Genomic DNA, 13638 nt, shown 5'->3' on the forward strand with positions numbered 1-13638 from the left:
CAGACTATACTACAAAGCTACAGTAATCAAGACCGTATGGTACTGGCACAAAAACAAAATATAGATCATGGTACAGGATAGAAAGCTCAGAGATAAACCCACCCACATAAGATCACCTTATCTTTGATAAAGGAGGCATTAGTATACAATGGAGAAAATACAGCCTCTTCAATAAGTGGTGCTGGGAAAACTGGACAGCTACATGTAAAAGTATGAAATTAGAACACTCCCTAACACCACACACAAGAATAAACTCAAAATGGGTTAAAGACCTACATGTAAGGCCAGACACTATCAAACTCTTAGAGGAAAACATAGGCAGAACACTCTATGACATAAATCACAGCAAGATCCTTTTTGACCCATCTCCTGGAGAAATGGAAATAAAAACAAAAATAAACAAATGGGACCTAATGAAACTTAAAAGCTTTTGCACAGCAAAGGATACCATAAACAAGACCAAAAGACAACCCTCAGAATGGGAGAAAATATTTGCAAATGAAGCAACTGACAAAGGATTAATATCCAAAATTTATAAGCAACTCTTGCAGCTCAATAACAAAAAAACAAACAACCCAATCCAAAAATGGGCAGAAGAACTAAATAGACATTTCTCCAAAGAAGATATACAGATCGCCAACAAACACATGAAAGAATGCTCAACATCATTAATCATTAGAGAAATGCAAATCAAAACGACAATGAGATATCATCTCACACCGGTCAGATTGGCCATCATCAAAAACTCTAGAAATAATAAATGCTGGAGAGGGTGTGGAGAAAAGGGAACCCTCTTGCCCTGTTGGTGGGAATGTAAATTGATACAGCCACTATGGAGAACAGTATGGAGGTTCCTTAAAAAACTAAAAATAGAACTACCATATGACCCAGCAATCCCACGACTGGGCATGGACCCTGAGAAAACCATAATTCAGACAGAGTCATGTACCACAATGTTCACTGCAGCTGTATTTACAATAGGCAGGACATGGAAGCAACCTAAGTGTCCATCAACAGATGAATGGATAAAGAAGATGTGGCACATATATACAATGGAATATTACTCAGCCATAAAAAGAAATGAAATTGAGATATTTGTAGTGAGGTGGATGGACCTGGAGTCTGTCATAGAGAGTGAAGTAAGTCAGAAATAGAAAAACAAATACCATATGCTAACACATATATATAGAATCTAAAAAAAAAATGGTTCTGATGAACCTAGGCGCAGGACAGGAATAAAGACACAGACGTAGAGAATGGAGTTGAGGAATGGGGAAGGGGAAGGGTAAGCAGGGACGAAGTGAGATAGTAGTATTGACATATATACACCACCAAATGTAAAATAGATAGCTACTGGGAAGCAGCTGCATGGCACAGGGAGATCAGCTCGGTGTTTTGCAACCACCTAGAGGGGTCGGATAAGGAGGGTGGGAGGGAGACACAAGAGGGAGGGGATGTGGCAATACATGTATGCATATAGCTGATTCAGTTTGTTATACAGCAGAAACTAACATAACACTGGAAAGAAATTATACTCCAATAAAGATGTTAAAAATAAATAAAGAGAGGATTATAAAAATGATTAGTTTCATTACTAATTACCTGATTCTGAATTTGAAGTACTCTTTGGTTTTGGAGAAATACTTTGGTCTGCTAACGTCATCATGCTAGAATAAGAACAAATTAATGGGATTCTTTTACTCTTTCAGTAACTTTTGAGAGTCCTCAAATAATGCTTAAAGACATTTCTATGCAATCAATTATCCTGTAGAAAAAATAAAGCTAGTTAGAAAAAATGCTAACATATCTATATGAACAAATAGTTTCATAATAAAGGGCAATATACTTATACATCCATCAGGGTGAGACAATATGTGTAGAGGACAAAGCATAGTATTTAGAATCAGACAGACCTTGATTTAAAGCTCAGTTCTGCTACTTACACTTCAGTGGCCTTGGGGAAGTTACTTTATCTGTCTTGAGTCTTGATTATCTCATTTATGGAAAAGGAATAGCAATCTTGTTTTCCAGGATTCTTTTTTTTTTTTAAGAAATGATATCTCATTACCTTTTTAAAGAAAATATTTATTTATTTATTTATTTATTTTGGCTGTGCTGGGTTTTAGTTGCGGCACACAGAATGTTCTCTGCGGCATGCAGGATCTTTTTTTTTAGTTGCAGCATGTGGACTTCTTAGTTGAGGCATGCCGACTCTTAGTTGCAGCATGACTCTTAGTTGTGGCATACATGTGGGATCTAATTCCCCAACCAGGTATCGAACCTGGGTCCCCTGTATTGGGAGCTTGGAGTCTTACCCACTGGACCACCTGGGAAGTCCCTTGTTTTCCAGGATTCTTGTGGTAAGGATCTCAAGTAACATTAGAGATAATACTTTAAAAAAATTAATACTCTTTTCCATTTTATACTTTCACAAATGAGACTGCCCCCAATCCTATCCAAACTGTGTAAAAGAGGATTAGCTATTACAAGAGGAATACAAAAGAATCAAAGCTCAGCCTTTGACCACCAAAGTGGAATTTCTGAGTCCCCAGCAAGACAGTGGAGTTGAAAACTAAATGTGAGAGGATGATTTTTAAATTCCTATTACTGCTTTAGTGAAAAGTTGAACTCAGTAAGCAAAAAAGTATTTTATTCCTTCATATTTCCCCTTTAAATTCATCCTGTTAAAAACTATAAATCAGAAAGACACATGCACCCCCATGTTCAGAGCAGCACTATTCACAATAGCCAAGACATGGAAACAACCTAAATGTCCATCCTTAGATGAACAGATAAAGAAGATGTGGTACATATATACAATGGAATACTACTCAGTCATAAAAAAGAACAAAATAATGCTATTTGCAGCAACATGGATGCAACTACAGAATATCATACTAAGTGAAGTAAGTCAGAAAGAGAAAGACAAATACCATATTATATCACTTATACATGGAATCTAAAATATGACACAAATGAACCTATCTATGAAACAGAAACAGAATGACAGACATTGAGAACAGACTGGTGGTTGCCAAGGGGGAGAGGATTGGGGGAGGGATGGAGTGGGAGGTTGGAGTTAGCAGATGTAAGCTTTTATATATAGAATGTATAAACAACAAGGTCCTACTGTATAGCACAGAGAACTATATTCAATATCCTATGATAAACCATAATGGAAAAGAATATTTTAAAAAGAATGTATATATATGTATAATAGAATCACTTCGCTGCACAGCAGAAATTAACACAACATTGTAAATCAACTATACTTCAATAAAAAATATTGGAAAAAAAGAATCAGATACAAAAAAATAAATTCATCCTGTCAAAATAGTACTTTCTTGCCCCTTTCAGGTGTATTCTCTTGCTTTTGCGGTACTCTCTGGCCAATAAATAGTCATTTTTAGGTAATAAAAAGCCCAGCATAATATCACAACACTAAACTCTTATTACCCAACTTAAACCTCTTCCTTTTCCCAACTTACGTCTGATTTAGACTCATAACCTGCAGTGAGGAAACCAACCATCGCTGTTATTTTTCTCTATTTCTTGCTCTTTTTCCTTCCCCATTTGTTAACTACTCTTTAGGATCCTTTGGCATTGGAGTAGCAGGAAGGAACTGTAGGAAAGGTCTTTCCTGATCTTTTTTTTTTTTTTTAACATCTTTATTGGAGTATAATTGCTTTACAATGGTGTGTTAGTTTCTGCTTTACAACAAAGTGAATCAGTTATACATATACATATGTTCCCATATCTCTTCCCTCTTGCGTCTCCCTCCCTCCCACCCTATCCCACCCCTCTAGGTGGTCACAAACCACCTAGCTGATCTCCCTGTGCCATGTGGCTGCTTCCCACTAGCTATCCACCCTACGTTTGGTAGTGTATATATGTCCATGCCACTCTCTCACTTCGTCTTAACTGATACTATTATAATATGTCCTTGGTGCCCTTTGGGCATGACAGATAACCAAATGCTGACTCTTTCAAACCTGAAGTAGTTTTTTAAAAATAAATTTATTTATTTTATTTTTGGCTGCGTTGGGTCTTAGCTGCTGTGCCCTGGCTTTCTCTAGTTGCAGTGAGTGGGGGCTACTCTTCGTTGCGGTGCGTGGGCCTCTCACTGCGGTGGCTTCTCTTGTTGTGGAGCACAGGCTCTAGGTGTGCAGCCTTCAGTAGTTGTGGCTTGCAGGCTCTAGAGCGCGGGCTCAGTAATTGTGGTGCACGGGCCTAGTTGCTCCGTGGCGTGGGGGATCTTCCTGGACCAGGGCTCGAACCTGTGTCCCCTGCATTGGCAGGCGGATTCTTAACCATTGCGCCACCAGGGAAGCCCAAACCTGAAGTATTTTGAAGGGTTTGGTGATAAGATTTCCCTATCTCTGGGGCTCTCTCACCTGCTCTTTATGATGTCCTCAGCTTTTCAATTTGATGGTAGAATTTCCAGTCTCTTTCAGTCAAGTTTATTTTGTCCTTTCCAGGAAGTCATATTGGGCATGATCCCTTTCAAGATGATCCCTTCTGTGGGATCTATGTCTGACGTCTGGGCAATATGCACAAATCTTTGCTGTGCCAAACTCTGAAAGTATTTCTAGTGTCCTCTTATCAGCCATTCCAAAGCATCTAACAGACCTTCTTGCTTTTAGCTTTACCAGGTGTGAGTCAGAAACCAAATTCCAGGGAACATATGTTGAACTTTCCAAATGGATCTCTGGGAGCTTCTCTCTTGTGTTGAGGTGAGGGAGAAGTTTCCCACTCTCCTTGCATATGACACCAATAACTCTTATCAAAGAAATAAACATTCTTGATCATTTCATCCTCTTAGTGCATTCTTTGTCTTTTCTTAACTAGCTTAGAGATTGGTGATGGTCTAATGTTGAAAGAATTAGGTTTTAATCTCACTTATTACAAATTCTACATAGATGGCTCTACACAGAATAGGGGATGGGGTAATTGTCATTTTTATTTTGTTCTCATCTATTAAGGTCACTGTCCAAACTCTAAGACTACATGAAAGCACATTTAACATCCTGCTACATTCCTCAAGGTCCTATTAACATATATAGACTAAGGCTTGTGGACAGAACCACAGAGTTTTACATGAACTACAGTTTTACTATAAGAACTCATGTGACCTAAGATAGATCCCCCCTCTACGCCTACCAGCCTAAAGGTTTATTGGAAAGATAAAGGGAACAGAGGCTTAGGAAACACAAGCAGTTAGACAATGAGGACTGACTTCTCTCCTTCAAGCCCAAAATCTGGAGGTGGAGGTAATAGGTGTGATGATGACATTAGAAGAGGTGAAGAGAAAGCCCAAAGTAGAGGGCATGTGCCAAACTCCCTGTTTAGAACTCTAGGGGAAAACATCCACACAAGGTGGAAACTCAATATAAAAATAAGAGCTTGGGATACTCAGGCAGAGAGGAGGCCTCAGCTCTCCTAAGAGTCCCTTAATTCCTGTATACTGTAAACTAGTTCTCAAGGTTCCACATACCAAAGGCAATGCAGAGAAGGTGGTCAAATTTAGAACCAAAATACCTGGCATAGGGCTGTTGTGTCTAGGTGAGTTTACCACGAAGGTTATAGAAAGGCAACTAAGTTGAAGTCTGGATGGAGGACTTCAATGAGATTTAAGGGGTTTGGGGTGGCAATAAAAGCTAAGGTGAGGAAAAATCAGCAATGGAGGACTTCAGGCCCAAAATACAGCTGTAAGTTCATCAATGACTTTATCAGTAGAGTCCAGCCCAGGTATGAACTAGTCTTGAAATCTGCAGCACAAATTAGTAAAAATTCAGAGACAACTTATGGATCCCAGACACCCTCAAGACCCAACTTCACCCCTCCCCCACCTCTGGCCTATACACCTATATTTAGGGTGACGATTTGTCCAAACTGGGACCTTTCTGAGAGTAAAAGGAAGCTCTATAAAAGATTATGTGAGAACAGCAGGCACATACTGGGACTGTCCCAGGCAAATCAAGAGGTATGATCATCCTCAGGAATATGGAGTGGGAGAAAATCTGAGACTCAGCTTTTACCCAAAAGAGACTTTTACCTGAAAGTAACTGGATGGCATTAATAACTTTAACTCATCATTTCCCTGCTAAACAGGGGAGAAAGGTGATCAAAGCCCGTGAGAAGTTTAGATCAGTTATTTTAAAAAATAAATCAATAAAGCTATATTTTCTTAATAATTTAGCCTTAGAATTTTCGCTGTTGTTCACCAAGGAAGAATAATTCACCCAAGAATAACAGTCATTGATTTTCTTTTCTTCAGAAATTTCCATCATTTAGATGCAAGCATAACTATAAGGAGCCTATCACACTAAAACTATTCTTTTCTCGCTCTACACACTTTCCCAAGGGAACAACTATGCTTTCAGCCCAGAACCTTTCCCTTGCTTTCCAGGCTGGGATATACAAATGCCTGCTAGATATGTCCACTTCAAACTGCTGTAGGTATTTCAGTGTTTTCCAGACCTGTCACTCCAACTCACTCTTGCTTTTCTATTTGTGTTCCTTCACATAGTGAATGAGTCATCATTCATCCTATTTCCTAAGTCAGAGGGCTGAGGGTCATCACGGACTCCATCTTCCTCTCTTAACCAACCAATCATTAAAAACAGTTGATTATCACTCTTGAATTGTTTTCAAGTTTTCCTTCTAAGCAATCCTTGCCACTAAAGTTCAAGTCCTAATCATGCCTCACTCGGAATGCCACGATAGTCATCCCTTCAATCTAATCACTCCTAATCCATCTTCTTCTTTGCTGCAAGAGTGATTGCAAAGACAGAAATATGATGCATATGTTTGTGAAGAGGTAGGATGATTGGCAAGAATTTTGGTTGGGTAATTAAAAATTCCACAGAAATTTTTGCTCAGCAGTTTATCAGTCCTTGCCCTCACACACTCAGCAACACAAAGTACCAATACTATAGATCCTCATCAAAGAAGACCACATTGTACTGTCTACCATTTAATTCTGGTAAAAAAAATGTGGTTATATCTATTTCACCTATTAAAAATTAAATGTCCTTGGTTTCCTTGGTCCTAACTTTGTCTTTTTTAACAGATTTATTGATATAATTCACATACCATATAATTTACCAATTTAGAGTGTGTAATTCAATGGTTTTTAGTATATTCAGAGAGTTGTGCAACCACCATCACAGTCAATTTTAGAGCATTTTCATCACCCCAAAAAGCAACCCTGTACCCACTAGCAGTCAATTCTCATTTCTTCCCAAACCTCTCAGTCTTAGGCAATCATTAATCTGCTTTCTGTCTCTATAGATTTGTCTATTCTTGCTATCTTATATGAATGAAACCATAAAATATGTGGTCTTGCATGATTGGCTTCTTTCAGTTAGCGTAATATTTATAGGGCTCATCCATGTTGTAGTGCATATTAGAATTTCACTTCTTTTTGCTGTTGAATAACATCCCATTATGGATATACCATATTTTATTTATCTATTCATCATTAGATGGATATTTGGATTGTTTCTACTTTTTGGCTGTTATGAATAAACTTGCTCTGAACATTCATGTACAAGTTTTTGTGTACACATAGTTTTCATTTCTCTTAGGTATGCAAAACTAGGACTGAATTGCTGGGTCACATGTAACATTTGGAGGAACTGCCAAACTCTTTTCCAAAGCACCTTCACTATTTAAAATTCTCATCAGCCTTGTATGAGAGTTCCAACTTCTCCACATCCAAGACAATACTTGTTATCTGTCTCTTTGATTATAACCATCCCAGTGGGTGTGAAGTGGTATCTCAATGAAGTTGATTTGCATTTCCCAAATGGATAATGATATTCAGTATATTTTCATGTGCTTATTGGCCATTTGTTTATCTTCTATGGAGAAATGTCTGTTCAGATGCTTTGTCCATTTTTAAATCAGGTTATTTGTCCTTTTATTGTTGAGTTGTAAGAGTTCTTTACATCCTCTGCATACAATTCCCTTATTAGATATATGACTTGCAAATATTTTCTCCCATTGTGTATACTGTCTTTTCACTTTCTTGATGGTGTCTCCTGACTTTGTTCTTAAACTTGTATGAATTTTGTGTAAGTTCTTTCAACCTTTGAAGATTAGGTGTTAAAAAAATCATTATATTTTACAGCCCTACTGAAAATCTTTCATAGCTTCTCATCATATTCAGGAAAAAATAAAAATACCAGCTCTTAAGGTATTCATGATCCAGAATGTGACCACCTCCTTGAACATCTCTCTCATATACCTTACCCTTCAGTCTACATGCCCTAAGCCAAACTCATCTGCCCCTGGTAATATGTTTCTCCTCAGTCTTCCCCATCTTAATAAATGGCAACTCCATCCTTCCAGTTGCTCAAGCCAAAACCATGGTGTTAGCCTTGACTACTTTCATACTTCACCACTCAGTCCTTCAGTGGATCCTCTTAGTTCTGCTTTCAAAATATATCCAAAATCCTACCTCTCACTATCTCCCCTCTTGCCACTCTGGTCCATACTCCAATATTTCTTGCCCAGATTAGGGCAGTAGTCTCCTAACTATAATTTCCCTAATTCCTTGCCTCATCATAGTCTATTCTCAACACAGCAGCTAGCATGATTCTTTTAAAACATAAGTCGTATCATATCATCCTTCTAAACCCTTCAAAGGCCTTCCAATTCACTTATATTTGACTAAAATGCCTTATATGATCTGGTCTCTTGCTTCCTCTCTCACTTTATCTCTTACCTCACTCCTCCTCCCTCACTTCACACCAGGAGCCCAGGTCTCCTTGCCTCAGGGCATGGCTCCAGCTATTCTCTCTACTGGAATGCTCTTTTCTCCAATGAGTTACACAGCTTGCTCTGTCTCCTTCTTTAGGTCTCTGCTCAAATGCTGCCTTTTCAATGGTGAGTCTCGGACCACACTACTTTAAAGAGCAAAACTCTATCCCAATACTCCCTAGTCCCCTATTTTGTTTTATTTTTCTCCACAGCATTCATTACCATATAGCAGGGTATAAATTTACTTGCTTATTTATTTATTGTCCATCTCCTCCAACTAGAATGTGGACTCAAAGAAGGCAGAGATTTTGTTTTTAATCAATTTTGTTCACTACAGCAATTAGATAGATAGACAGACAGACAGATGGATAGATAGCAAATATACCTCCAGCAATCAGAACAGTTCTGGTATACAGTGAGTCCTCAACAAATATTGAATAAACAAACATCTGAATTTGTGGGTTACCAATTATACATGCTATATAACTATTAGTACACAAAGTTTTAAAAGCACAACAACTTTTAAAATGTTAGTTCTTACACTTTTCTATGGCATTTCTGATAGTCTTCTGAAGAGGTACCTAAGAAAGGAAAAAAAACAATCTATTAGAAATATAATTCAGGGGAGGGTAACCAAGATGGCAGAATAGGAAAATGTGGAACTCACCTCCCACAGCAAACACATCAAAAATACTATACATGTAGAACAATTCTCATGGAAAACTAACTGGAAACTGGCAGAAAAACTCCTATACAACCAAAGCTGTGAGACAGATCTCCACATAACCAGGTGAGATGGAAAAAAAAGGCATTGGGTCAGGACCTGTGCCCCTGGGAGAGATCTGTAAGGAAGAAAAGGTCCACATGGGTGGACCCTTGCTCTGGGGAGCAAGCAAGTCAAGCCCAACCTGGACATCACAGTCCTAGGGTCCTGTGCACAGGAGACAAGCGCCCTGGCCTGCTGGGAAATCTGCTGAGACAGACAGAAGGGCTGGAAAAGCCTAGACTCTACCTGAAGGAGTACACACATTCTGGCTTGCTAACAATCAGGGCAAAGAGAACCTCATGGCACTTACCAACCCAAAGGGGCAAGTACCCCAGCCCCACTCACTCCACACTATAGCCTGGCGTAGGTTCTGGGCAAAGACTTGATTTAGCTACCCAGAGACAGACCAGGGTGCCTGGGGTGTGATCCGGGTGGAGCTGTGGTGGGTACTGTCAGCGTGCACATAGGGTGGCATCAAAAGAGTGTGCAGTGGTTAAGCCCTGAAGTTTGAGCACATAGGCCCTGGGAGAGGGCTCCATCTAGCTACGCAGAGACCACCCAGAGGGCCTGGAGTATGATCTGGGTGGAGCTGTGGAGGCCATTGTCAGCACGCTCAGGAATAGGTGGTGGTTCGGCTCCCAGTGAGAGTGCCCTGGCTCCACCTATTCCACACCACACCTTAGTGGTAGATTTGGAGCAGGCAGGTCTTGGGAGAGGTCTGCCACAGAGGCAGCCCTGATCTCAGGAGGAAGCACAGCCACCTCAGTTCCTATATCCACCATGCCCTGACCACCAGCCCCAGCCTATGTCACACCACAGCCTTGCACTATATCTGGGACAAATACAACAGAGAAAGGGATGTGAACTTAAGCAGCTTCTGAGCAGAATCACAGATGCCTACACAGGTGGCACACAGGTCCTCTGTGACTGAACAAGCCTCACTTGCTTTGGGGCAGGGGACAGACTCAAGGGCAACAGAGCCTGATCAGGCCCAACCCTCAGAGCTTCTAATCCAACTACTGGGGAGCAGACCTGCCTCTGACAAAGTGGTGACAGCCACTGAGCAGAGAGGAAGCCCTGCCTCACATTCTGCATAGGCTCTAGATACTCTAGCATGAACCACACCCCCTATCAAGGGGATAACAGCCAGCAAAACCTGAGGAAGGACATGGCTGGTGTCTATACCAAAACAGCCTTTGCACCAAAACATTGGACACACATAGCCTGCACCAGGATGCTCCCACATAAAAACACCAAGACCATAGTAGATAACTGTTTCTCTTAAATTAATAGAGGCAAAGTTAAGTAAATTAAAAAGTCAGAGGAACTACTCTGAATTAAAAGAACAGAGATCCTCTGTAAGAAAAAATAATGAAACAGAGCTCACCAGTCTACTTGACCTTGAACTCAAAAAGGTGGTAATAAAAAGGCTAACATAATTAAGAAAGATTATTGATAGAAATGCAGATCACTGTAACAAGGAACTAGAAATTATAAAAATGAACCAATCAAAAATGGACAATTCAATTACCAAGATAAAAACCAATCCAGAAGCAATGAATAGCAAACTAAATGACACAGTAGAACAAATAAGTGATCTGTAAGATAGAATAATAGAAATCACCCAATCAGAACAGCAGATAGAAAGACAAATGAAAAAAAAAAATGAAAGCAACATATGAGATGTATGGGATATTATAAAATGTGCCAACCTGCAGATAACATGGGTTACGGAGGGAGAAAAAGAGAGATGGATGAAAAATGTATTTGAAGAAATTATGGCTGAAAACTTCCCAAACCTAAAGAAGGAAACAGATATCCAGGTACAGGAAGCACAGAGGGTGCCAAACAAGATGAACCCAAACAGAGCTATACCAAGATATATCATAATTAAAATGGCAAAAGTTAAAGATAAAGAAAGGATTCTAAAGGCAGCAAGAGAAAAACAGAGTCAGTTACAAGGGAACCCCCATGAAGCTATCAGCTGATTTATCTGCAGAAACTTTGCAGGCTATAATGGAGTGGCATGATATATTCAAAGCCCCGAAAGGGAAAAACCTGCAACCTAGGATACCCTATCAGCAAGATTACCATTTAGAATAGAAGGAAAGATAAAGAAGTTCTCAGGTAAGCAATACCTAAAAGAATTCAACAGTACTACACTTACCCTAAAAGAAATATTGAAAAGTCTTTTCTAAATAGAGAAGAAGTGGGACTTCCCTGGTGGTACAGTGGTTAAGCATTTGTCTGCCAATGCAGGGGACACTGGTTAGATCCCTGGTCTGGGAAGATCCCGCATGTCGCTGAGCAAATAAGCCCATGCACCACAACTACTGAGCCTGCGCTCTAGAGCCCACGAGCCACAACTCCTGAAGCCTGCGTGCCTAGAGCCCACGCTACAGAACAAGAGAAGCCACCGCAGTGAGAAGCCCGTGCACCACAATGAAGAATAGCCCCCACTTGCCGCAACTAGAGAAAGCCCGCACGCAGCAACGAAGACCCAACGCAGCCAAAAATAAATAAATAAATAAATTTATTTTTAAAAATAAAATAAAAATAAATAGAGAAGAAGCAAGGTCTATAGGAATGGAAAAAATCACAATAGGAAAGGCAAATATATAAAAGGACTGATGATCACTTAAATAAGCCAGCACATAGAGTAAACAATCAAAAAAATTGTAAAAATGATTATAACTACAATTAACAGCAAAAGAATAAGCATAAAGATGTAAAATAGGACATCAAAATCACAAAATGTGGGGGAGGGTAGTATAAAATGTAGAGCTTTTAGTAAGTGCTTGAACTTCTATGACTATGAGTCTAAAGCAAGTACATATAATTATGGGTCAACATACTTGTAATCCAGGGTAACCACAAATCAAAAACACACAAAAGATATACAAAAACCAAAAAGAAAGGAACTCAAGCATACTGCAAAAGAAAACCATCAAACCACAAAAGGAAAAACAAAAAGAAGAAGAAATAAACATAGAAGAACTACAAAAACAACTGGAAAACAAAAATTAAAATGGCAGTAAGTACATACCTACCAATACTTACTTTAAAGGTCAAAGAGAATTTTTTTGGAAGGGAGGAAACAAGATGGTGGAGTAGAAGGACGTGCTCTCACTCCCTCTTACGAGAACACCAGAATCACAATTAGCTGCTGGACAAGCATCAAGAGGAAGACACTGGAACTCACCAAAAAAAGATACCCCACATCCAAAGACAAAGGAGAAGCCACAGTGAGACAGTAGGAGGGGTGCAATCACAGTAAAATCAAATCCCATAACTGCTGGGTGGGTGACTCACAGACTGGAGAACACTTACACCACAGAAGTCCACCCACTGGAGTGAAGGTTCTGAGCCCCACGTCAGGCTTCCCAACCTGGGGGTCCAGCAACGGGATGAGGAATTCCTAGAGAATCAGACTTTGAAGGCTAGTGGGATTTGATTGCAGCACTTCGACAGGATTGGGGAAACAGAGACTCCACTCTTGGAGGGCACACACAAAGTAGTGTGCACATAGGGACCCAGGGGAAGGAGCAGTGACCCCAAGGGACAATGAACCAGACCTACCTGCTAGTGTCTCCTGCAGGGCGGGGGGTGGCTGTGGCTCACCGTGGGGAAAAGAACACTGGCAGCAGAAGTTCTGGGAAGTACTCCTTGGCGTGATCCCTCTCAGAGTCTGACATTAGCCCCACCAAAGAGCCAAAGGTAGGCTCCTGTGTTGGGTTGCCTCACCCAAACAACTAACAGGGAGGGAACTCAGCTCCACCCATCAACAGTCAAGTAGATTACAGATTTACTGAGCTCTGCCCACCAGAGCAAGAGTCAGCTCTACCCACCACCAGTCCCTCCCATCAAGCCTCTTAGATAGCCTCATCCACCAGAGGGCAGACAGCAGAAGCAAGAAGAACTACAGTCCTTCAGCCTGTGGAACAAAAACCACATTCACAGAAAGATAGACAAGATGAAAAGGCAGAGGGCTATGTACCAGATGAAGGAACAAAATAAAACCCCAGAAAAACAACTAAATGAAGTGGAGATAGGCAACCTTCCAGAAAAAGAATTCAGAATAATAATAGTGAAGATGATCCAGGACC

General features: G+C 40.1%; 1 protein-coding gene across 3 annotated transcripts in view; it reads right to left on the minus strand.

The window, feature by feature from the left end:
- Positions 1 to 13638, minus strand: part of MEIKIN (meiotic kinetochore factor) — a 152520-nt gene that overhangs the window by 102530 nt on the left and 36352 nt on the right. For all 3 annotated transcript variants that reach the window (XM_055086741.1, XM_055086740.1, XM_028493439.2), the window contains 2 exons: positions 9308 to 9347; positions 1603 to 1667 (listed from right to left, as the gene is read on the minus strand). In XM_055086741.1, the coding sequence (XP_054942716.1) occupies positions 1603 to 1667; positions 9308 to 9347 (105 nt within the window). The remainder of the gene's footprint in view (positions 1 to 1602; positions 1668 to 9307; positions 9348 to 13638) is intronic.

This window comes from Physeter macrocephalus, chromosome 8 (genome assembly GCF_002837175.3).
Source record: "Physeter macrocephalus isolate SW-GA chromosome 8, ASM283717v5, whole genome shotgun sequence".
In the NCBI taxonomy this organism is placed as follows: Eukaryota; Metazoa; Chordata; class Mammalia; order Artiodactyla; family Physeteridae; genus Physeter; species Physeter macrocephalus.